Source organism: Cynocephalus volans, chromosome 8, assembly GCF_027409185.1.
Source record: "Cynocephalus volans isolate mCynVol1 chromosome 8, mCynVol1.pri, whole genome shotgun sequence".
Lineage (NCBI taxonomy): Eukaryota > Metazoa > Chordata > Mammalia > Dermoptera > Cynocephalidae > Cynocephalus > Cynocephalus volans.
The window spans coordinates 81,480,703-81,508,361 of NC_084467.1; the positions used below are offsets into that span (position 1 = coordinate 81,480,703).

Genomic DNA, 27,659 nt, shown 5'->3' on the forward strand with positions numbered 1-27,659 from the left:
ATATATCAAGCTATTAATAACTACCTCGAGAGAGAATTTAACAAACTAAATAAAGGCAAAGGGAGAAAACTTTCCTTTTCCACCTTAGAGATCTCTGTATTTAAAATTTTTTAGTATCATATAAGCCTTTTGTAATTTTGTTCTTAAAAGACAGGTAAAAAGACAATAAGGCAGACCACATGCAAAATGCTAATGCAACAAAAAGTATAAAAGCAAGAACTCAAATTATTTATGCATTCTAATTATAACAAAGGTATAGGCAAAGAAGAGAATGGAAGAAAATACATCAACATTACCACCAAGGTCAAGGGTTCAGCCCCATACCAGCCAGCTGCCCCCCACCCCCAAAGTTTGGGATCATACAGTCCTCTTCTCTCTTTTCCAACTATCTCCAATGCAGTTATATAAATCCTGTATAATTAAGAAATGATATGCACACATAAAAAAAAAATAGGTGAGAGATGATCAAGAAGAGATCAAAGAAAAAGAAAAGAACACTAGAGAACAGCTTAAAGGAGATAAAAATTTTCTGATGTGATTTTGTTTTTGAAGTAATTCTTATCTGTGGATTTTTTCATCAGAAGTAACCCATATTTATGGCCCCCCAAAAAAGAAAATCAAGAAGAAAAATTATCCATAAACTCACTACTCAGATAATCAGAGCTAGACTTTTATTTTCTGAAAATGATAAAGCATGAATGAGAAAATAGAGAAAGACCTAAGCTTTGCTCAGAAGTAAAACTGTGAACTAGCCACAAGCACTTAAGGATCCCAGACTCTAAAAGAAAAAAATGTATATATGTGGTAAAACACATATAACATAAAATCTGACATTTTAACAATTTTTAAATGTACAATTCACTGGCATTAATTACATTTACAATGTTGTACAACCATCACCACCATTTCCAAAACTTTATCATCCCAAACAGAAATTTTGTATCCATTTCCCCTGCCCCCATCCCTGGGAAATCTCTAATCTACTTTCTGACTCTATGAATTTGCATATTCTAGATATTACATTTAAGTGAAATCATACTATATTTTTCCTTTCCTGCCTGGCTTATTTTACTCAGCACGTTATCAAGGTTCAACCATGTTACATGCATCAGAACTTCATTCCTTTTGGGCCGAGCCCGTGGCGCACTCGGTAGCGTGCTGCGCTGGCAGCGCGGCGACGCTCCCGCCGCGGGTTCGGATCCTATATAGGAATGGCCGGTGCACTCACTGGCTGAGTGCCGGTCACGAAAAAGACAAAAAAAAAAAAAAAAAAAGAACTTCATTCCTTTTTATGGCTGAATAATATTCATATTCATACACACACACACACACACACACACACACATTTTGTTTATCCATTCATCTGTTGATGGACATTTGGGTTGTTTCCATCTTTTGGCTTTTGTGAATAATACTGCTCTGAACACGGGCATATAAATACCAAACTTTTGGGGGTAGAGGGTGGTGTATCTGGTCTGTATGGGGATCCAAACCCTTGACATTGGTGTTACCAAACTAACTTTTAATAGTTTGCTCTGGCTAGAAAGGCAGCAGAGGGACTGCAAAGTAAAACAGTAACAGAAGCTGACAAAAGCAATTACCACAACAGAATTCAACAGACTATAAGACATTACGGCTGGTTTATTAGCTCCGTTTGTTAGAGCATGGTGCTGATAATACCAAGGTCCAGAGTTCAATCCCTGTACCAGATAGCCACCAAAACCAAAAAGACTTTAACTTTATGATTTTATACTTCTGATTATTCCAAATTTTTTTTAACAAATATGTACTGTTTGCACAAATGAGAGGAAATTACTTTTGAGTCCTTTGTCACAACAGTATAAATACGTTTTAATCTGAAAAAATATACAATAAGAAAACAAAAGGGGGAGAGGAACACGATGCTAAAGTAAGATAGTAAGAGATCATTATTGAGGTCAGGATTGCAGGTTAGCAGCACTACTGGAAAAGGAGCAGACTTGGAACCAGAAAGCATCTTGTTTATTCTGTTCTGACCAAAGAGAAGGTACTACTCTGCCCTCCAATAATGCTTAGCATAATACCTGATATATACTAGACACTCAACAATGAAAGGTGGCTGAAAGAATGAATGCATGGATACTTCTAAAAATCTCTAAGTTCTACCACCTACATCATATTTTTAAAATTATTTATACTCTTAGTCTGAAATTGACTATTAAACATCTCAAGTTTCATAGTAAGTTTTATAGGAACCATAAACCTAGGGGGAAATTGGCAGGTAGGGGAATGACAGGAAATTATATTTCAGAGATTATTTAAACTGCAACTTCGACTACTTAAATAAGATACAAACCACAGAGCTCATCAACTTACAGCACAATATTTTTTTAGTGGGTATTTGTCTAAGCATTTGTAATGCCAAATGGGTCCAGAAAGGTCTTTTCTTATCTGCTTCCAAAATAAACAGCAATATGTCAAATTTACAAGTACATTCTAAAATGTTTGCTCAAATTTCAAAATGGTCTATGTCAACATAAATATAAAAAGCCATTAATTTGTACCTGTATACACTGTTAGTCTCTTCAAGGTGTTAGAAACTCTGAGCCCATTAAAAACCTGATATAGCCACCACCCTAGGGCACCATTGGGGTCCTGAGGCACAGAGCCAGGGGAAGCCAAACCCAGCTGCAACCAAGCACACTGCTGCCACCACAGGACCCCATGATGGTCCTGAGGCAGGAACTGGGGGAAGACAAACCAGGCTGCAATCAGGTACAGAGCACAGAAAAACCCCATTTCCACATGGGTAACCCACCATAGCCACCTCAACTGCCACGGCTGCTGCAAAAACAGCTAGTCGCTATAGCAGTAGTCACAACCACCATGCAGATGGCACGCCACTTGGTAACCACCATGCAGATGGCACTGACACAAGGAGAGTCACCAACAAAGACCAAAAAAGGGGGGAAAAAAAGAAGTCCACACTCCAGAGCAACAGAAGAAGCATCTGCTATATGATAATAGTGGGGGACCTGAACACACCTCTCAGCACCGGACAGATTATCTAGGCAACAAATCAACAGAGAAAAAGTTAATCAGAAGAAGAAAACAAATCTATGGTTATTAGAGGGGGGAGGGGGAGGGGGAGAGATTGGATAAGGAGCATAAAGAATAAGCATGATTTGTAACAATGAATATGCTAATTTTAAAAACCTGATATACAACTCAATAAACACGTGGAAAATTAAAAAATAATTTATATTCAATCTGTTCCACTGGATTTAAGATTAAGGCAAATATAACATCTATCTTCAATCTTTTAAGCATGCTATAAGATTATTGTTTTAACTCTATAAATGGAAATAAACACATCATATAAATAGCAATGCCTTGCAATGTTAAAATTATTATTGATACATATGAAATACTGGTTTTAAAACATAGTCTGTAAATATCCACAAAGAAGAATTTCAAACTGTATATTTCACTTATTTAAGATAACAGCTGTCAAAAACAGATGGAAGAACAATTACAGAGAAAGGGGAAAAACAGGAAATAACAGACACTGCTGACAATTCTCTTTCCTTAGATGTCTACATGACAAGTTTCTCCAAGTTAATGTGTTTTCTGCAGGCAAGCAGCATATTTCCATCTCTCTCTGATCCTTCCTACCTTTAGAACTAAATTTTAGAAAAGCATAACTTGTACACAATAATATACTACTGCAGCTGCTACCACCATCATCTACTATGTGCTTTACTATGTGCCAGGCACTGTGACAAGACTTTACATTCATTATCTTATTCAATCCTTACAATAACCCTAAGATAGATTTTAATGAAGCTGATGGAGATTAAATAACTTGCCCAAGATCCCTTGGCTGATAAATGATGGCGCCAGGATTACTAAACATTCAATCCTAAAACAAATGTGCTGACCACTGTAAATCACTAATAAGGTAAGCTAAAACTAACTGCAGAACATAAAAGTAAAGGGCCGGCCCGTGGCTCACTCGGGAGAGTGCGGTGCTGATAACACCAAGGCCCCGGGTTCGGATCCCATATATGGATGGCCGGTTTGCTCACTGGGTGAGCGTGGTGCTGACCACACCAGGTCAAGGGTTAAGATCCCCTTACCAGTCATCTTTAAAAAAAAAAAAAGAACATAAAAGTAAAAAGACAGCACATCAAAATATGTCATGACCTTGAGAATATTATTTGAAAGGGTCTGCCTAAAACTAATCTGACACCCATTTAAGAAATTTGATTAACTAAAATGTGATGGAAATTATATTTGAAAATGAAATTGTCAACACATCACATTAAAATTCCTAACTTCCTTGAAAACAACCTATGATAGACTGAACTTGATCTTTTTCTCCTAGATCAGTGTAATAATACTAGCATTAAAAAAAACCCTCGAGAACATCAATAACAACCTCTTTCATAGTTTTTACATTAAATGCACATCCTATAACAGATCTGGAAAAACATTTGACATTTTCCTTACTCCAAAATTAACATTTTGAACAAAACGAAACCTTCTCACTTTATAAACTATAACAATAGTTTCTAAAGAAAAAGAAAGGAAGAAAAGAAGAGAAAAGGAATGAAAATTAATAGAGAAAAGCAACCAATGACTACCACATCACAATTGCATGCCTATATCGGAGGTAAATGGAGCTAAGTAGAAGTTCTACTTCTATAGTTCTAAATTCACTCAAAAACATTTCACTCAAAAACAATTAATAAAATATTTTAACTGGCCATTTCATCTCCTACCCAGTATCAAAAGATGTTTCATGTTAAAACATTCAGCATATCCATTGCTAGATTACACTTATTTCTTATGAAGAAATAGTGACCCTTTAAACTACCTTGATCAAATAACAATTATCCATGAGCTGTGGATCTCAATTAAGTTTTGTTCATGCTAAAAAATGATGATTTAATGCTATGCACTTCAGTAAACATAATGTATAAAAAAATTATACAGACCCAAAACCTCTCTTGGTACTAGGCCAACGCTGTCATTCAAGGAATAAGATAAATAATACTTTTAAGCCATACCATGCATCAAACAACAACTTTGAGGTAGACAATATAATTCTTCCTATTCACATGTAAGAAAACTGTCTTATACAGGCAGTTTTGGTAATCCACTTAACCTTCTAGTAATTCAACAAAACTGAAATCAACCTTGTTGTTAGACAGATCTTCTACATATATACCTTCAATTCCATTTGAGCTTTCTGCATTATTTTAGTCTTCCTTTAAAAATACCATAATCACAAAATCATAACAGCTGCCATTTATATTGAGGGCCAAAAGATATGTCAAATACTGTTTCAGGTACTTTATATAAATTATTACCATTCTTCATAACCAATTTTGCACAGTAAATATAAAAACACACATTTTTCTAATAAAAAAACAGACCCGAAAAAGTTAAATAACAAGGGCACAAAATGAAACCCTTGATCTTTCTACTACACTATCCCACTTTTTTTTTCTGTCAATTCTATTAATAATCAAATTCTTTGCAACACAGAATTTAACTAGATTCCCAAGAAAACCTAACGTTTTCCTTCACAGAGGGGGAGTTATTTTAATGTAAAATATATCATTGTTATGTATTACTAAATTACTAATGTAATTTCCCCACAAATACTTTTGTATTAAAACTGAGAGGAGAGAATGTTGTCTAAAATACAATGAATTAGAGCACTGGAAAACTAAAATTCAATCATTCAAGCCGCACCTAAAATGCTATAGCTAAGGGGTTCAAATTCATGGGTAAGGATCTAAGCCTATTCCCTAATCTCAACCTTCCAACGTCACGAACACAGAATTGTTTGTTGGGTTTTTTTTAAAGGCGTATCCCCCCTGAGTTTTTTCCTGGCAGCAGCAAGGATATTAAAATATCTGTTTTCGGGCCGGCCCATGGCTCACTCGGTAGAGTGCGGTGCTGATAACACCAAGGCCCCGGGTTCGGATCCCATATACGGATGGCCGGTTCGCTCACTGGCTGAGTGTGGTGCTGACAACACCAAGTCAAGGGTTAAGATCCCCTTACCGGTCATCTTTTAAAAAAAAGAATAATAAAATAAAATAAAATAAAATACCTGTTTTCAGGCTGGCCAGTTAGCTCAGTTGGTTAGAGTATTGTGTTATAACACCAAGGTCAAGGTTTCAGCTCCCCTTACCAGCCAGCCTCCAAAAAAATAAATAAATAAACAAACAAATCGGTTTCCCTTTGTCTCAATCTAGTATTAAACAGTAAAAATTCAGAACAAATACTTCTTAAAATATATAATATATTGCACAAATTTTTATTTCAGTATACAGTATATATCAAGTACTATGTCAAGTGTACTGAATAGCATTATCACTCCAAACCCAAAAAGAATGAATTAGCACTGCTTTGAAAAACCTAAAAAGGCAATAATAAGAATCTTCAATATAATTTTCCAAATGGGTAAAGTGTACATAGATAATGGCAAAGGCCTAAAAATTCTATTTTAATGCTAGTTATTTTAATTACTTTAGTTACACTACTACCGTAGTCCTCCTCTTATCCATTGTTTCGCTTTCCAAAGTTTCAGTTACCTAAGGTCAACTGAGGCCTAAAAATATTAAATGGAAAATTCCAGAAATAAACGATCCATAAGTTTTCAATTGCATACCATTCTGAGTAGCATGATGAAATCTCACATCATCCTACTCCCTCTTGCCTGGGAAGTGAATCATCCCTTTGTCTAGCACATCCCTACCAGCCCCTTAGTCACTTAGTAGCCACCTCAGTTATCAGATCAACTGTTAGGGTATCACAGTGCTCATGTTCAAGTAACCTTTACTTTACTTAATAATACTTTACTAATAATAACTTAATTATTAGCTATTATTGTTAATCTCTAACTGCGCCTAATTTACAAATTAAGCTTCATCATAGATACGTATGTATAGGAAAAAAACATTATGTACAGGGTTTGAACTATTGACAGTTTCAGACATTCACTGGGGGTCTTGGAATGCATCTCCTGCGGATAAGGGAGGAACTATTGTACTGGTTTAAAAAAAAAAAAAGTAATGAAATTATGAGGGGAAAAAATGTTCTATCTTAATCAAAATTGGATAGAAAGATACATATGAAAAATCAGGAAATCCTGGCACAAATACATTAAGTATCAACGAAATAATTTTTTAAAAAGGTCCCCAGCATCTCAGCAAGATAAAGTACCATGTTTTATTAACAAGATTTGTGGCCTTAACAAATTATCTAAGCTCTTTGAACCTTGGTTTCCTTGAAGCAAATGATACCTCTAATGTTTTCCTGTTGTGACATTCTAGTCAAAAGAAAATTGATACAAACTTATATAAGCAGATTTTTTATGCGGTGGTTAGTTTCAATGATAAGAGGGGGAAAAAATCCCCCAAATCCCAAAAATGTTACACTAAAAAACTAAGGTCTCATTCTCTGAACCCCATTTACTAGGCTTCAGAAACAATCAGATATTTCTAGGACAAGTCAACACAATGAGAGTATATTAGCAAGACTAAATGTGTATACATAGCTACACGTTAAATGACTTTCAGAAGATGCCAAAGAGACATTCAGGATTGCAAGAGGTATTTTTTAAATCTGATATTAAAGAAAATAAAAACATCATATACTTATTACCCACATTTTTTTCTAGTTCTCACCTGCCATTGAAAAGTGGGTCTTCAGGGCCGGCCCGTGGCTCACTCGGTAGAGTGCGGTGCTGATAACACCAAGGCCCCGGGTTCGGATCCCATATATGGATGGCCGGTTCGCTCACTGGCTGAGTGTGGTGCTGACAACACCAAGTCAAGGGTTAAGATCCCCTTACCGGTCATCTTTTTAAAAAAAAAAAAAAGAAAAGAAAAGTGGGTCTTCAGTCCAAAGTCAGAAGACCAGGCTGCCCGGTTAGCTCAGTTTGGTTAAAGCAGTGTTATAACACCAACGTCAAGGGCTTGTATCCCTACACAGACCAGCCACCAAAGAAAATAAAAGTCAGAAGAAACTGGAGAGGTGTTTAGCTTTTCACTCTTTCCTTCCTCACCTCCCATTTTTTCATTGTAAACTGGCTTCTACTCTACATACCATTTTACTAAAACTGCATTTACCAAGGTTAGTCACCAAGAGCCCCTTGCTAAATCCAGTAAACACTTCACAGCCCATATCTTCCTTGATCTCTCCACAACACGGGACCCAAAACAATACTCTCTCCTTTTCATTTTTCTAATCAGAAAATACACGTTAATTAAGAATTCAAATATCACAAGCACACATAGCTAAAAAAAAAAAAATTCAAATATCAGAAAAAAATGAAAGACCATGTACTCTGTAATCCCTCATTCAGAGAAAGCTACTGTTAGTATGGTATATATTCCTCAAGATTTCTTTTCTAATATATATACTAACATATGGGTATATATGTAATTTTTTTAATTTTATAAAAATTAGATCATTTTACACACACTTTTTTGAGAATTTTTTAACTTAATATATCCTGATCCTTTGTCCTTGTATTTGTGGTATGTGATTACAGCCCCCCAAAGAGCTCCACATCCTAATACCCAGAACCTGTGAATATGTTATCTTATATGGCAAAAGGGACTTTGCAATTGTGACTAAGTTAAGGATCTTAAGATGGTGGGAGTTATCCTGAATTATCCAGGTTAGGCCTGATGTAATCACAACGATCCTTATGAGGGAGAAGAAGATGTGAAGGCATAAAGAGAGAGAGATTGGGAGATGGAGGAAGAGGGCAAGGAATGCAATACAAGGAATACAAGAAATGCAGTTCTAGAAGCTGGAAAAGGCTAGGAAACAGATTCTGCCCTAGAGACTCCAGAAGGAACTAACCCTGCCAATATTTTGACTTTAACCCAGTAAAACATTTTAGACTCTGGTCTTCAGAACGATAAGAAACTAAATTTGTGTTGTCTTAAGCCATTAAATTTGTGCTAATTTGCACAGGAAACTAACACAGTATATATACACTATATTCCATCAGCTGTATAACATTCTATTATGTGAGTGCACCATAATTTATTTAACCAATCCTCTATTAATGGACACTTGGGTTGCTTCCAATTTTTTACTGTTATATACTAGGTGCCATGAACTCTCTAAGCATATCTTTCCATTTGTATGTTTCTCTAGGATTTATTCCATAAATTGCAACTTCTAGGTCACGTAATATAATAAGTTTTAACAGAAAAAAAACCTCCAAAACTCTGTACTTATTTTTACTTACATTAATAACATTCAAGCCTCTCCCTCCTCCAAAGTTCTATTCTTTTAGCTTCTGTTAAATCACTTTCCTGAGTTTCCTCCTATAGTGGCTACTCCTTCTGTTCATTTGCAGGCTCCTTATCATCAGCTCATTTCTTAAATGTCAGTGGTCCCCAAAGTTCCAATTCCATCCTGTACTCTCCCCTTACTGCACACACTCCCTGAGTTATCTCATCTATTTCCTTTTACCCCAATTACTACTTACAAACAAAACAGAATTCATCATACCCTCTTCCCTGCAAATCAATTCCTCCACTGTGTTCGTTCTATTAATGACTGGCATACCAAAGTCCAGTAGCCTATGAAAGATATATAGAGGTCACCTGATCCCTCCTTATCCTCGCCCTATATACCAAGTCTAAGGATTCCATGTCCTTAAAGCTCTAAAATACATAAGCTTCTCTCCCTCCCTACCAATTCCTTGGAATAAGAATACATCAATTTTCAACTGTATTACTTTACTGTGTGTTTTCCCTATCTCAAGTCTTATACCCACTGTACCAAAATCTTTCTGAAACTCCATTCTGATTTGTCATTCAACTAGACCTTTCATACATTGCTGGTTAGAATGTAAAATGGTATAACCTCTTGAGGAAATTCTTTAGCAATGTCTTCTAAAGTCAAACATACATCTGTTCTATGATCCAGTAATTCCACTCCTAGTTATTTATCCAAGGGAAATGAAAATGTATGTCTACAAAAAGGCTTGTACTCAAATGTTCATAGCAGCTTTATTCATAATAGCCAGATGGGAAAATGGATAAACAAAATTGTGGTATATTCATACAATGGATTAATATACATGGATTTAAAAGAACGAACTACTGATCAATGTGCAACATGGATAAATTTCAAAAACACATTATGCTAACCAAAAGAAGCCAAAAACAGAAGAATACATACTATATAATTCTATTCATGTGACATTCAAGAACAAGAAAAAATAATATATGGTAAATGATAACACAACAGTGGAGATTAACTAAAAGAACCATGGGGGAGAGCGGAGTTTGCAGAGGTGTAAACATTTATCAAAACTCTTGAATTGTACAGTTAAATCTGTGCATTTCACTATATGATTTTTTTATTTAAAAAAGTAAAGCAACTATTAAGATTTAAAACTTTAATTTACTCAGCATTTTTTCTTAACTAGTTACAAAATGCCTCAAGATTTAAGAAAAATTAAACTATCACTAAATTACCGTTCTTAAAAAAAATTATCAACTCAGAAACAAAAATACATCAAATGTGTCTCTGTCCTTGGTTTGTAAATTTTGTGAGCAAGGACTTATCTGTGTGGAATAGATCGTCATTATCTCCCCAATACCTATCACTACACTTGCCACATAGGAGATGCAGATGACCAGTACAGGTATCTGAACCTGTGACCTTGGTGTTATAAGGCTGTGCTAAAACCAACGGAGCTAACTAACTCATTTTACTGACAATGTAGGTTAAACCTAAATATACCATCATGCTTGACAACTTCCCTATAACCTTGTTCATCTAGCAGTAGAACAGATGCTTCTCCATATTTTCAAAAGGCAGCCAAGTTGAATCTTTAATTTTGTGCTCATCTATTTATTACATAATTCCAAGTAAATTCCAAACCCTATATGTACTGTTTTTTCCTATACACACACACCTGATAAAGTTTAGTTTGTAAATTAGGCACAGTAAGAGGTTAACAACAGTGACTAATAATTAATTTAGTATTAATAAAGTATTATTAAGCAAAATAAGGTTTACTTGAACATAAGCACTGTGATACCGACAACTGATATGACAACCAAGACAGCTACTAAGTGACTAACAGGCAGATAGAGTATACAGGGTACATATACTGGACAAAGGGATGATTCACATCCCAATGGAGCGGATGGAACACAATTGAAAACTTATGAATTGTTTATTTCTGAAATTTTCCATTTAATATTTTTGGACTACAGATGACCTTGGGTAACTGAAACTGCAGATAAGGGAAGACAACTGCATTCAAAGGCATTACATTTTTCATGGGCTTATTCCCTAAAATTCATTCTCAGTTTACTTCAAGGTCTATCTTCCAACCATCAAATTATGGCTCAGGCTGGTCTGATGGTAGTGGGTTATCAAAATTTACTAATATTAAAATCACTAAAGTTGTCATATAACCCCCCTCTGCCAAATTTGACTGGCTTTTAAAAAAAAAAAAAAAAAATTATGGCTCGGGGCTGGCCCGTGGCTCACTCGGGAGAGTGCGATGCTGAGAACACCAAGGCCCCGGGTTCGGATCCCATATACGGATGGCCGGTTCGCTCACTGGCTGAGCGTGGTGCTCACAACACCAAGTCAAGGGTTAAGATCCCCTTACCGGTCATCTTTAAAAAAAAAAAAAAAAAAAATTATGGCTCAGTTTTCTACACTACCCTGATTTCTGGTATACTTGAAGATAATTACATTTTTCTTCTATCTTTCTCATGTATTTCATTCAAATACTATATAATTGCTCATTAAAGCCGTAATTTTATCCAGTATCTGCTAACACTGTTCTAATAAATGTACTAGTATTACTTATGAGAATACTGGATTCATTTCTGACATAGCAAAAAATCCATATCAGGCCAAAGAAGACAGCAACAAATCATTTGAGCACCAACTCAAAGACAAAATCCCCATCCTCACTTCTGTTATCAGTGCTTACACTTTGCTATGAACAAACAAAAAGAGCAATGATCCATAACAAAGCCAGTTTTGTTCCTCTCTCTCATCAAGGTCACTTTCTAGAACATAGGAGCTAGCAGTTCCTTAGAGAAAGAGTACTAATAATGAACTTACAAAGCACTGAATAGCAAAACCAACAATAAAAACCCAGATAATAGCCAGTTTAACCAGCTTTAGAGAACACTTTTCAGAGTACAACTGTGAGGTTTGAATAAGTATAAAGAACAATTAACAAGCAATAATCCCACACTGTCTTCAGCCACTTAAAAGGATAAACTGCAAACAGCACAGGCAAGGAAAGCTCTCTTGAAGGACAGATACAGTCATAAACAGCTAGAAATGCAATAAGTAAAAATACATCAGGGAAGTTGCAATAATGAGAAATGAGATGACACTTTTCGAGCAAACTTATGGGGCCACAGTCAACAGGTTCTATCTACAAAACACAAATTAAGAGGAACAACTATCATAACACCATGAAGCTACCAATGTCATCTCTGACCTGTATCTTGAATTTTATATGCCAAAAGGAAAGACACATACACTGGAGATAGCCTCGAATAGTCTATCCAGACCAATGGTGTTCGGTCTTGGCCATACACTGGAATCACCAGAGCAGCTTTAAAAAATACTGATGATAATCTATGGAGATAGAAATCAGAATAGTGATCACCTCTGGGCAGGGAGTGGGGACAATAGAAAAAAGGGATATGAAGAAGTTTTCTAGAGTTTTTGCCATCTTGTGTTAGTTACAAGGTAAAAATCAAACTATACACTTAAATTTTGTGCATTTTATTATATGTAACCACAACTAAATTTCTTAAAAATACTGCTACCTGGGTCCTATCCCTAGAGATTCTGATGTATTTGGTCTAGCAGCAGCATGAGTTTTTTTTAAAAGCTCTCCATGTGAGTCTAATGCACAATCAAAGTTGAAAACCACTGCTTTAGATTCTATATTACAGGGTAAAACTGGAAGTCAGTAAACCCTGCTTACAATCTCAGGGCTCCCAATCAGCTTTTAGTCAATCATTCTTAATCATGAACAGACAACCAAGGATTACCAGACCTCTGAGGAAGGCATCTACTAATGAGACTACACCAAAAAGAAAAAAAGAGGATTAAAGGAAACAAACCATGCAAGGGGAAAAAAGCCTAAAGAAACAATCTTTAACAGCCTCAGATAAGAGAAAATGTGGCACCCACGAAACAAGAAAAGAGATGGAAGAATAAGTAGAGGAGAGAAAGCTGAACCTACTGGCCTTCAAAAGGGAATATGGTCAAGAAGCAAACTGATGTGGCTCATTCACAGAACTCCAGAGAGGCTCAGGACCTGGGAGTCTCCAGGTATAACATCAGTGGTGGAGAGGCATGGAGCTGAAGAGCAGGGCTGTGGTTGAAAACCTCTACAGAGTACAGTTAGACCTTCCAGGTTCCCTTCTCCACCACCATCCCTAACCTCTCATAAATTTATTCTGTGGAAACAATGACTTGGAGAGACTCCAGACTCAAGAATAGAGTGAGGTTCAAGGCTGAAAAACAAGGCATTAAGCAGAAATGTATTTAGCAAACAACCAACCCCGTCCACAGCCCATTCCTTTACCAGCTCACAGAACAGTGGGAGCCAGGCATATACCCCCAATACCCTCCCCTGAGTTTGATTTAGATTTCTCCTTTTGCATGCTGCCAAACCAATTTCCATCATAAGTACCACTCCTAGTAAAGGACAATGGTCTTTTCTTTCTGTTCTACTACCCCCACTAGACTCTAAGCTCCTCAGGGGCAGGGCAGCATCTTAATCAGCTCTGCATACCCATAGCCTAACACAATGACTGTCAATATACTAAACACTATAAAACCTTAGTGGTTCTAGACACTGGAGACACCATGCAAAAAATAAAATAAAAACTTAGTTGGACTACTAGAACATACAAGGTGTAATTTGGACTAGGTCATGAATAAAGAATGAAGACTTGAGAAGGAAATAAAGGGCATCCAGATTGGAAAAGATGAAGTCAAACTGTCCCTGTTTGCAGATGACATGATCCTATATATCGGACAGCCTAAAACCTCTACAAAAAAACTGTTGGAATTGATAAATGATTTCAGCACAGTAGCAGGATACAAAATCAACACACAAAAATCAGTAGCATTTCTTTTCTCCAATAGTGAACATGCAGAAGGAGAAATCAAGAAAGCCTGCCCATTTACAATAGCCACCAAAAAAATAAAATACTTAGGAATTGAGTTAACCAAGGATGTGAAAAATCTCTATAATGAGAACTACAAACCACTGCTGAGAGAAATTAGAGAGGATACAAGAAGATGGAAAGATATTCCATGCTCTTGGATTGGAAGAATCAACATAGTGAAAATGTCCATACTACCCAAAGTGATATACAAATTCAATGCAATCCCCATCAAAATTCCAAAGACATTTTTCTCAGAAATGGAAAAAACTATTCAGACATTTATATGGAACAATAAAAGACCACGAATAGCCAAAGCAATGCTCAGCAAAAAAAATAAAGCTGGAGGCATAACACTACCTGACTTTAAGCTATACTACAAAGCTATAATAACCAAAACAGTATGGTACTGGCATAAAAACAGACACACTGACCAATGGAATAGAATAGAGAATCCAGAAATCAACCCACACACTTACTGCCATCTGATCTTTGACAAAGGCACCAAGCCTATTCAGTGGCGAAGGGACTGCCTCTTCAGCAAGTGGTGCTGGGATAACTGGATATCCATATGCAGGAGAATGAAACTAGATCCATACCTCTCACCGTATACTAAAATCAACTCAAAATGGATTAAGGATTTAAATATACACCCTGAGACAATGAAACTTCTTAAAGAAAACATAGGAGAAACACTTCAGGAAATAGGACTGGGCACAGACTTCATGAATACGACCCCAAAAGCACGGGCAACCAAAGGAAAAATAAACAAATGGGATTATATCAAACTAAAAAGCTTCTGCACAGCAAAAGAAACAATTAAAAGAGTTAAAAGACAACCAACAGAGTGGGAGAAAATATTTGCAAAATATACATCTGAGAAAGGATTAATATCCAGAATATATAAGGAACTCAAACAACTTTACAAGAAGAAAACAAGCAACCCAATTAAAAAATGGGCAAAAGAGCTAAGTAGGCATTTCTCTAAGGAAGATATACAAATGGCCAACAGACATATGAAAAAATGCTCAACATCACTCAGCATCCGGGAAATGCAAATCAAAACCACATTGAGATACCATCTAACCCCAGTTAGGATGGCTAAAATCCAAAAGACTGTGAACGATAAATGCTGGCGAGGCTGCGGAGAAAAAGGAACTCTCATACATTGTTGGTGGGACTGCAAAATGGTGCAGCCTCTATGGAAAATGGTATGGAGGTTCCTTAAACAATTGCAAATAGATCTACCATACGACCCAGCCATCCCACTGTTGGGAATATACCCAGAGGAATGGAAATCATCAAGTCGAAGGTATACCTGTTCCCCAATGTTCATCGCAGCACTCTTTACAATAGCCAAGAGTTGGAACCAGCCCAAATGCCCATCATCAGATGAGTGGATACGGAAAATGTGGTACATCTACACAATGGAATACTACTCAGCTATAAAAACGAATGAAATACTGCCATTTGCAACAACATGGATGGACCTTGAGAGAATTATATTAAGTGAAACAAGTCAGGCACAGAAAGAGAAATACCACATGTTCTCACTTATTGGAGGGAGCTAAAAATTAATATATAAATTCACACACACACATACACACACACACACAAACCGGGGGGGGGGAAGAAGATATAACAACCACAATTATTTGAAGTTGATACAACAAGCAAACAGAAAGGACATTGTCGGGGGGGAGGGGGGGAGGGAGAAGGGAGGGAGGTTTTGGTGATGGGAAGCAATAATCAGCTACAATGTATATCGACAAAATAAAATTAAAAAAAAAAAAAAAAGTGAAAAAAAAAAAAAAAAAAAAAAAAAAAAGAATGAAGACTTAAATTTATTAATGAAATGATGTCTGGGACTAATTTAAAATAATCCCAGAGGCCCCACCCCCACCCACCCAACCCAAAAAAAAAAAAAAAAAAAAAAATCAGTGGTATTCCTATATGCTGGCCACAAATGTATTAAAATATCATTTACAATAACATCAAAAAACACCAACTACCTAAGAATAAGAAAGATGTGCAAGACTTCTACACAGAAAACTACAAAACATTACTGAAAACTTTAAAGACCTAAATAAATGGAAAGACATATACCATGTTCATAAATTAAAATACTCAATATAATTAAAATGTCAGTTCTCCCCAAATTAATATACAAATTTAATTCCAATCCCAAAATTTGTAGAAATTGACAAGCAGATTCTAATATGAAAATGCTAAGAGCCAAGAAAACTCCAGACAGTTTAAGAAACAAAGCTGTAGGACTTATACTACCACATACCAAGGCTTATTATAAAGTAACATTAATACTGTAATATCAGTGCAAGGATAACAAATAAACAAATGAAACAATAGAGTATTCAGAAACAGACACACAATTATACAGTCATCTGATTTATGAAAAAAGTGCCACGCAGTGCAGAAGGGCAAGGATGGTATTTTCAATAAATGGTACTTGGTCAAATAGATATCCACATGGTAAAAAGTGAATCTTGACCCCTACAATCCATCTGGAATTTACTGTAAATTGTACACCTTAAAAGAGAAAAGTAAATAAAATTTCTATAAGGTAACACAGGAAAATATATAAATATTCTTAGGCTAGGAGTAGATTTTTAACACAAGACACAAAAGCAGCAACCGTAAAAGAAAAAATTTTAAATGTATATTTCATTAAAATTAAGAATCTCAATTCATCAAAAAAACTCCTTTAAAAGAGTGAAAAGAGTGAAAAAAAGAAATGTAATATATGTACATATTCCAAAAGGACTCATATCCATACTAAGGATTATAAATCAATAGAAAAATAAGAATACCAATGAAAACTGGGCAAAAAGACTTAACAGGCACCTCACAAAGGAGGACAAATAATTGGCCAATAAAAGATACTCAAATGCAAAACAAAACCACACTGATACATATTACTGCACCTCTACCAGAATAGCAGAAATTTTTTAAACTGACAAGCATCGGCAAGGATGTGGGGTATATGGAATATCATTCCCTGCTAATTGATACAACCACTTCGGGAAAGTGTTCAACAGTATCTAATACTAAAGTTTTATCATTCACATACCTCAAAACCCGACAATTCCACTTCTTGGTACATACCCCAACCTAGTAATGTTGAATTTCTTGATCTGTGGTGGGTCACTTAGTAAAAGTTCATTGTCTGCACACTTTGAATTGCGACCTTTTCTGTATATTATACTTCAATGAGTTTTCTAAGATTTCTTTGACACAAAATTCTCAGAGATCTTTTTTTTTTTTTTTTTTTTTTTTAAAAAGATGACCGGTAAGGGGATCTCAACCCTTGGCTTGGTGTTGTCAGCACCACGCTCAGCCAGTGAGCAAACCGGCCATCCCTATATAGGATCCGAACCCGTGGCCTTGGTGTTATCAGCACCGCACTCTACCGAGTGAGCCACGGGCCGGCCCAAAATTCTCAGAGATCTTAAGGCTAGCGTTTTGGAATAGAAAAAGAGCTTCTGATACACTGCAGAAATTTTACTAATAAAATTAAAACACAATAAGAAAGCTACTAACATATCAAACCAGAACAAAGATAAAGACTACCAACAGATCATTTTTCTTTAACTTCATGAACCACTAGAATTCATTCTTTCAGCAAAGAAAAGAATTTTTTATCCTACACGGTAAGCGAAGAAAAGATATTCTTGCAAGAAAATGCTGCTGCCTTTCGAAATCACCTCTAACAGCGACAGATAGGAGGAAAGCGAACGAAGCATTCCAAAAGTTTTGGTTAAGTCTTCGGTGAAAGGATGCCAACTGACATGATCTAAGATGCCCAAAAGTCAGACAGAAATAAATCACAGCAACTCTTAAAGCAAACACCAACACCGCAATCCAACCTACCGGAAATCCTGCGGCTAATTTGAGGCTTGCCCCGCTAGTCATAAGATGATTCAGTGATGGCTACAAAACGCTCAAGTACATTCTTTGGAGTCACCTGGCACACCCGGTTTGCCCATCATCTGCCTGGAGACACGGCCATGCACAGAATCCCGGAGGCCAAATAAAGACGCCAACTTTGCAAGTCAGGAGTGCGGGTGGTCTCTCCCCTCAGGTCACCTAAAGGGAATTGACTTCTAGCCCCAAAGGCGGGGGTGAAGGGTCAGTATCCGCCACATGATTTAAGAGGAAGTGCCCCCCGAAGCCTCTCCGTCCCTCCACCTTCCTGGGACTCCACAGGAAGACCCGGCGGCGGGTTTCTTCCCCGGCGCCCACGGGAGGATGGTTGCGGGAGGAGGCAGCAGGCGAGGACACTAGCGCAGAGAACTTAGGCCCCAGCGGGGCCGGGCGCTCCCACCCCGCTCGCGCGACAAGTTTGGCGGCGGCCCTCGCCCGCCGCGCCTTGGCCCAGCTGTGCGCCCCGCAGAACCCGGGCTCCCGGCCCGCCCAACCTGGCGCCGCGCCCCTCACCTTGGAAACGTTGGGTGGACTTCGCGGTAAACATTAACTTCCCATCCAGCCGGCAGCCGCGCCGCCGCGTCTCAGAGCCTCGGCCCCGCTCCCGGCTCCGCGGGCCGCCCTGCCCGTGTTCTCAGGCGCACCACGCTCACGCAGCAGCTCCGGGCCTTCTCCCGACCCTCACCCACCCCTCTGCGCAGTCCGGAGTGCTCAACGACCGCCCAGCCCCTCGCCCGACCGCCAGCCAGCCAGCTCCTCCGGGGACTGCCGGCCGCGTCAGGAAAGCCCAAGGCGCAGGCGCGGTAGAGCCTTAAAGAGACCCGGCCGCCTCTAACAGCATACTGGGTTCGAGCAGGTTAGGGGCCTGGCGGGCCGGCAGAAAAAAGAAGAAGTTGAAGGGATTGGACCGAGTGGAGTGGGGGCGGGGAAATCCCTCTGTCGCCTCCGCCTCCTTTTCAAAGCACCAACCCTCGGTCCTGCAAATTGCTGACTTCTCCAGTCACTTGAACCGCCCCTTCCTTGTTAAAGCTGCAAAAGACACACCCCCTAGGGGGCCCGGGCGACCCGGTGCTTGGGGCTGCTGACCTCGCATTGCCGCACAGCCCATGCGCCTGTCCCGTAGGCCGGGGGCACACGGTGCAGACGCTCTGGCTTCGAAAGGTCACCCCGAGCTCCCCAGAGAGGTGGCCTTAGTTCACTCTCAGAAATAATCAACGTGTAATGGCACTTGTGATGGTAAAGCACTTTTCCATCAGTAGTCTAGACACACTGGATTTACGCAAAGTCCGGCATTGGGCAGAACATGGGCACAAATATGTGAGGTCTAGCCGGGCAGCCATCCAACATCAACCAAGAAATTCTTAGAAGGAAAGCACTTAGTTTGGGACAGAAAGAGCCTAATGATTCTAGTCCTATCCCACGAAAGGCAGGCAAGAAAAATAATAAAGGCAATATAAATTACTTTCATTATACATTTAGATGTGACAAAAATGATAGTAATTATCAACACAAAAAATTCCAAAATTATTTGTCTAGAAATTAGATATCCCTGGTGATTTTCTAATTTAAATTTATAAGACAGAATCCCCAGAAGGGGTTTCATTGTAACAAGCATTTCAGAAAAAGAGAAATTTTTTTTTCAACAAGATTAGGAAATACCAAGAAATAGGAAGTAAAGCCATGCCCTTCCCCCAGCTAAAAACTCTGAAAGCTTGAAAATTTATCTGAGGCAAATTTTTGCATAACTTTAGGTCATGCCATTATTTAAAGTCAATTCCAATCAACAATTTCTTTGCAACTGAATCCATTTTGTATAAGAAAACTAGAAGAGAAAAATAAAAAACAGAAGAAGAAAACTAGGAGACACGCTTAACTACCTCTCCTTCCTATATTCAATCTATCAGCAGATCCTGTTGATATTTACCTTTCAATTTTTCCTTGAAACTGTCCTCTTCTCTAGCCTTCATCACCTTCCAGTCTAAGCTACCTTCACCTGGGGTGTGAGGGTGGACAGACTACTGACCTAGTCTTTTTTTTTTTTTTTTTTTTTTAGCAGCTGGCTAGTTAATGGATAGAAGAACCCTGGGCCTTGGTATAGTCTGCTAATTGGTCTACCCATATCCCCTCTAGCCCCTCTCTAATCTCTTCACACAACAGGCAGAGTGACTTTTTCCAAATATAAGGTGACCTTGTCACTTCCCAGCATAAACCACTTCAACATCTTCCCATTCTTTAAGACAAAACCTCCTAACAAGCCTCACTGCTCAGGCCACATTTCATCTTACTCTCTCTGCTCTAGTCACACTGGCCTCTTCCATTCCCTGCTACGTACCAGCTTCCTCTCTCCAAAGAGCTTTTGCTCATGCTTTGCTTTATGCCTGGAAAGTTCTTTCAACCCTCATCCTTCTGACCTCAGCTCTAGTCTCTACCTCTGTGAAGCACCTTCTGACCTCTTAACTTGGTCCCTTACTCCTAACATATTGTATAAAACTGTAACTGTATTACTATTTTTGGTGAATTTTTGTTTCCTCCCTAGACTATTAGCTCCATAAGGCCAGGAGCTTGGTTTTGTTTGGTTCACGGTTGTATTCCATATTTGTTCAATATTTATTTGTTCAATGAATGAGAATCATAGATGCTAGAACTTGAACTAGATGTGGCTTAAAGGTTACTTAAGTCACAGAAAGGAGAAATGTCACAATTTGACATTTGGAATCAAAGTCTAAAAAGAGCTCCAGTTATTTTTAAACGGATTTTATATTGTTTTAGGTGGGCTGTCAGAAAATTCTTTGGGTAACCCTTAAAGTTGAGATCTCAAAGCACCTCGTATAAACCCCTAAATTAATGATGATAGCTATGGGATGGTCCACATGAAAGTAATAACATTGGTTGCTTCAACAGAGAAAGACTGGGTGACTGAGTGACAGGGTGAAAAGGAGACTTTTTACTGCATGCCTGAAAGGTTTAAAATTATACCTTTTCAATTTTAAAGCATGTTAATGTATTACCTATTTGAAAATAAATGAATGACACAAGAGTGCACACTGTATAATTTTATTTATTTGAAAGTCTAGAAAAAGCAAAACTAATCTGTGGTGAAAAAAATAACAGTGTTGCTTCTGGCAAGGGATTGACTGGGAAGGTACATGAGAGAATTTTCTGGGTGATAAAAATGGTCTAGGCCCATTCAACTCCCACCGGACCAAAAAAAAAATTTCTATATCTCGATAGGGGTATGAATTACATAGGTGTATTCATTTGTCAAAAAATGTACAGTTAACACTTCAATGAATGTAAATATTACCTAAAAAACTATAAAAATAAATGAAATTTTGAAAAATAATAATAGCTAACATATAGTTGAGCACTTATTGTATATGGGTATTGGCTAAGATCTGTAGGTACACTATTTCTTTTAATCCTCATACTATTTTCATGAGGTAGGTGTTATTATTATAAGCCCCTTGCAAATGTGAAAACTGAAATTTAGTAAATACCATGCAACTTGCTTACATTTATAGTAATTGAAAATAGTGGCAGAACTTTGAACATAGCCAAAGGCCAGAAATGTTTAAATACTAAACTTTATAGCACTTCTCTGAAATTGTAATTTTTTGGTTTATGTATATTACTCGCCTCCTAGATCAAGAGCTTCACAGTGATTGAAACCATATTTGTCTTGAGCTTCTCAGTAGCCCCAGCACTTTGCATAGCAGCTGTTCAGTGTATTTTGAATACATGATTAAAAACAAGCCTGAGGGCTGGCCAGTTAGCTCAGTTGGTTAGAAAGCAGTGCTGATAACACCAAGGTCAAGGGTTTGGATCCCCATACAGGCTAGCCACCAAAACAAATACAAGCCTGGTGTTGATTTTTTGGGGGGGCGTGGGCAGCTGGCCAGTAAGGGGATCCAAAACTCATCTCAACCTTGGTGTTATAACACCGCACTATAATCAACTGAGCTAACCAGCCAAACCTGGTGCTGATTTTATTGGTATAAATTATGTTTTTTTATATTAATATGTATGTATATATATAATTATATACCAACTTAGAAATGCTGAGCTAAGTGCGTGAAATGTATTATCTCAAATGAATAGGCCTGAGGAGAGAAGCTTGTATCATCAGCTCTGACCCACCAACACTACCTCTTGTTCACCCCTTTCTTTCACTCATTCTTCACACATTAATTTATTTGGTGAAAAAACTCACACTCTAATGTCTCACTGAAATAGCTACTGTAATTCTAACCAGAGAAAGAGCTAAATCTAACCTCTCAGGAGTGCTTGAACACTTGCGTAAGTGAAATTTCACCGTGTGAATTCCACACCAACAGCACCTCTGCTCCAGGTCCTGCCACTCCGCTGTTCACACTCTGGAATCCCACATGTGGAATAGAAGATAGAGGAAGCGCGGTGCAGTGGACATTACCACTCTCCTCAGAGATGGTTTTATTTGCAGTAAATTCAGTTAGCAATTTATAGTTTTCTATGTTCTGATACTGCATACCCTTAGCAGTGATTTGGGTCACTGTCTGGGAGGGGAACTCCTCTAAACCTGGCAAGGGTTAAATCCCAGAAGACCATGCTTTTAACTGCCAAATGTGTTTAAGCCAGCCAATGTGAGCCCCATTACTCACAGAAAGGAAAACAAAGCAGACATTCCCCTGAGAGGCAAAAACAGGATTGTGCTGTCCAATACAGCAGCCACTAGAGCCACTAACCGCATGACTATTTACATGTAATCTTAAATTGAAATTTGCAACCCCCAGTTAATGTTCAAAACTTGTTTTTTTTGGGGGGGGGGGTTGTCAGCTGACCAGTATGGGGATCTGAACCCTTGACCTTGGTATTATAATACCACTCTTCAACTGAGCTATCAAACCAGCCCTCAAAACTTTTTGCTTTGGAAAAATGAAGGCTCACAATGAAATAGTGACAGCCTATCTCACCAGGCTCGTTACTTTCCACAATGCGAATCTAAAAGGTACTCAAGGATGGCCGGACAGTTCATTTGGTTAGAGTGTGCTGTTGGTAACGCCAAGGTCAAGGGTTTGGATCCCCATACCACCAGCCTCCCCAAAAATGATTAAATAGAAGGTACTCAAGCACAAAAGTTATGGTTGCTCCATGTATTGGAGTAAGAATTTTTTTAACCTTACCACTTTATTCTGTCATACCTATTGTTTGTAAGACACTGACATCGTGTTAGAAAAGAACACTGTTAAGAGGCACTAAATTCTGTTGCTATTTCTTGGCATTTGTGCACAGGTATAGACTAGATCTGTCACAACTGTGGTAAAGAACACATTCTCTGGCTCTAGAGCTCAGACATCATTTCTATGTGTAATATTAGACATTCATTAATACCATCAACCCAAACAACAGCTTTTGAAATTACAACACCAAAATGGGACATCAATAGAGTGAGAATTTCTATTCCACCCAACAGAAGGAGAGGACTGTTCATTTCTTGACTTTCTGAAATATCTGTTTTAAAGCAAGATAAAATTTGTTACAACTAGAGATAGTAATTCCACTTAAACTATCCAATTATCTGGGAACTAGTAACTTCTATACTAATGCAAGTAACTAGACTGTGACCTAAAATTTCAAGTGTACTTGCCAAAAAGTGTGTTTAATCTCTTTGAGCCCCAATATTCTCATCCATAAACTGGAGATAATAATATTTACTTAAGCATTGACGTGGCAATTAAATGAAATAAAACATGCAAGACACATAACAAGTATTCAACAAATGGTAGCTATTGTGGTTGTTATTTTCCAAAGTCACAAAGCACCAATGTGCAAAAATAAAAAGACAAATAAATTAAAAGACTCTGAATTAGAAAAATCCTGACTCCATCACCTGCTAATTGCCTGGTCTTCAACCTCTGTAAGCTTTAGTTTCTTCATCAGGCAAATAAAGATAAGAATTGTGAGATATGTTTTTATTTCATGTGAAATGGTCTAACAATGGTAAAACCATGTACAAACTTTAGCTAATGTTAGTACTCTGTCCCAACCTCCACCAAAATAAAAAAGATGAGGAAACTATGTTAGGAAAGTGTTGCTTTACAGGAAAATTAATTTAGCTTTTTTTTTTTTTTTAAAGATGACCAGTAAGGGGATCTTAACCCTTGACTTATGGTTGTCAGCACCATTCTCTCCCAAGTGAGCTAACCAGCCATCCCTATATGGGATCCGAACCAGTGGCCTTGGTGTTATCAGCACCGCACTCTCCCAAGTGAGCCAAGGGCTGGCCCTAATTTAGCTTTTATTATGCACGGTGCTCCTAAATAGACTGAGAAGCAACACTGCTGAAATAATCATTGAAAGGCCACACAACCATCAACATTGCCACCAAACTGAATTTGTGAATGAATACTATTGTAACAGTCATTTTCCATGGCTAATCTTTTCCTCTGTATGAGTAATTTGAAGTCCATACAAATACACTAGACCTCCTCTTTGAATGTACATTTTAAAAAAAGATAAAGAACAGCCAATTATAGCAAGGAAAGAAGCAGTGTTGAATTACAAAAAGCCAATTACTAAAATACCTTTCTTGCAGGTGTGGAATTAAACCCAACGCTTCATAAATTCTTATTCATCATTCGAATGGCCACAAAACAATGAGATAACATTCTTAAAATAATACTGAAGAAATGGTAACAAGCTGTTCTTGTGTTTTGAAGCAAAGTATACAAATCCTGACTCAGTAACAAAATATTTCCTGTTGCAGCAATTACATTTTTGTAAGTTTTAATATAAAATCAAACATCATTTTATCCATTTACCTGTTTCCCATTAGGGTTTCTAAAGGCAGCAGTCATTTTGGTGGTAACCATGATAAGCAGAGAAGACCGGGAGACTGGGGATTTGAATTTATAGCTGACTCATAGGGAGTGTTTACAATGACATTGCCACTGGGATCCACCCATTTAACACCCTTTCAGTTCCACCCTATACATTTGTTCGGTAGTACCTTTAAGGGAAGCTGGGAATGTGGAGAACTAGGAATGCTGAAACCAAAGTTTTCTGGTCTTATGAGTGCTGATTTTGTTTTTTTTTTTCTATCTTTCGTTCTCTCCCTCCCTCCCTTCCTTCCTTCCTTCCTCTTTTCCATGACTTGATTTGTCTCAGAATGACCTTATAACTGTTATTGTGTTTGGGGTGCTGATTCTGAGGCATTGGCTAGAAGCGTCTATAATTAGACGATTGCAGTTCTTGGAATTTGACACTAAACAAAATTATTAATTGAATAGAACTTGCTTTTTTGGCTTCTTTTTCACTTTTCAGCTGAGGTTTTGGAATTATGCAGACTATTGTGTTCTATTAATGATATTGCAGTTATATTACCCAGGGGCTATTAATTGAGAGTTTACTATGCTGTACAGAAGCAAGTGATATACCTTGTAAGAGTTATCTACAAGGTAGAGAGATAACTACTTTCATTCTCTTTAAAGAGATCTGATAATACATTAGTTTTAAAGGATTACTTTTCCCATGATGGCTTGTGTTTTTAGAGCACTTACCAAGAACTGGGCACTGTGGAAGCTATTTTATCTTTCATCTCACTTAATCTTCACCATAACTCTATTGTAATCTTCATTTACAAGTGAATCCCAAGCTAGTTACTAAGAATGCTTCATATATTTACTCACTCATTCATTCACAAACACATTCAGGATATTCATCTGTGTCAGACACTTTCCTAAGGGGAAGGACAATAACTAACATTTTCAGCTCTGACAATATATGAGCAATAATGTTATGTGCTTCTGCATGATGAAGCCTTTATTAAGCCCATTTAAAAGATGAGAAAGCTACAGCTGGTCCAAAGTCACACTGTTAGCAAAAGAAAAAGCAAAAATGCAAGCATTAAGTCTCTCTTGACTACAAAACCTTCATCATATGGAGTTACAAAAATGTGGTACCTGTGCTCACACTTTGGTGTAGAAGACAGAGATGTGAACAAATTGGACAAACTGGACAATAGTTTGATGTGTTCTGTTGTATGGAGATATAATATGGTGGGAACATATGGAAAGGGGAGTACCTAGCCTGTCTGAGAGAGTTATACTATCTTTATCTGTCCATACCATTTTCATCTTCTTTTATTAACAGGTGTAGTTGCCTGACTCAAGCTAAGCCAATCACATTTCTTCAACTCTCTGACCATACTGATTGATTCAAGGGGGCAGGCCTGGGAGAGTCCTGCCCAAGAGTTTTTCAAACCAGAGCTGGAAAAGTAAAAGCCCTTTTCCTTCTCATTATGAAGATCCAAGGATGTGAACCCAGAGATCCTCAGAGGAGCAAAATGAGACAGAGGACATCCTGAGATATTAGAATCCCTGGTTCCAGTCAATCCTGCATTTCCTAAGTCTTCGTTGCTCCTATCTTTCTTTAATACTGTGACCTCCTCTGTAACTTTCAAGTGACTCATTCACTCTTTAAATATTTTTTGAATATCTTATACTAGGTACTGTTCTAGGCACTGGGGATAGATACGTGAGGTAGCCATCCTCTAATTTGGCCCCCAATGATCCTTGCTGCCTGTTATTCATCCCAATATATACTCCCTCCCACATTGAGTAAGGACTTGTCTGTGTGACCAATAAAATACAGCAAAAGTGACAGGGTGAAACCTCTGAGACTAGGCCACTGTAGTTGTCTTGTTTTCTTAGTCTGCATGCTTTGGGAGAAGCCAACCACCACGTGTGAGCATCTCTGTGAAGAAAAATAACTAAGGCCTCCCACCGATATCCAGAACCAAATTGTCAGCCGTATCAATGAGCCACCTCAGAAGCAGAACCTTCAGCCCAGTCAAGCTTTCAGATGACTTCAGGCCTGGCCCACATCTGACTGGATCTCATGAGAAACCCCAGCCAGAATCAATCAGCAAGCTGCTGCCAAATTCCTGACACATAGAAACTGTAAGAGATAATAAACGTTGGTTTTTTTTTTTTTTGTCTGTTTTTGGCAGATAGCCAGTATGGGATTCAAAGTAATAAATGTTTATTGTTGTGTTAAGGCATTAAATTTCAGGGTGAATTGTTTCCATAAATAGCAATAGCAATAGATAACTAATACAAAATTATCAGTGACAAAAACACATATAACCCCTGCCCTGATGGAGCTTAAATTCTAGAGGGATAAAACAGACAATAAATACATACTGTAAGTAAAAAATATACTAAGAAAAATATCCTCATACAAAAGAATAAAGTTGAACCCTAACCTTACAATATAAATGTAAACTAAGACAAAATGAATCAAAGACTTAAACTTAAGAACTAAATCTATAAACCTCTTATAAGGAAACACAGGGGAAAATCTTGATGCCAAAAGATATGGAAATATTTCTTAAATATAACACGAAAAACACATGCAATAAAAAATATACATTAATTGGACTTAATTTTAAAAGGTTTTGTGCATCAAAGGACACTATCAAAAGAGTAAAAAGGCTCTTTTTTTTTTAACCCATAAAATGGGAGAAAATACTTGCAAAGCATATAT

General features: G+C 37.7%; 1 protein-coding gene across 6 annotated transcripts in view; it reads right to left on the bottom strand.

Annotated features, from left to right (window-relative positions):
* EVI5 (ecotropic viral integration site 5) overlaps window positions 1–24,980 on the bottom strand; it is a 233,956-nt gene extending 208,976 nt beyond the window's left edge. For 5 of the 6 annotated variants that reach the window (XM_063103863.1, XM_063103862.1, XM_063103859.1 and 2 more), the window contains exon 1: window positions 24,935–24,980. In XM_063103863.1, the coding sequence (XP_062959933.1) occupies window positions 24,935–24,970 (36 nt within the window). In that variant the 5' untranslated portion in view covers window positions 24,971–24,980. Of the gene's footprint in view, window positions 1–18,650; window positions 18,804–24,934 lie in introns of those variants that run through there. The other variant, XM_063103861.1, reaches the window with a different exon arrangement.
* Between the last annotated feature and the right edge of the window lie 2,679 nt (window positions 24,981–27,659).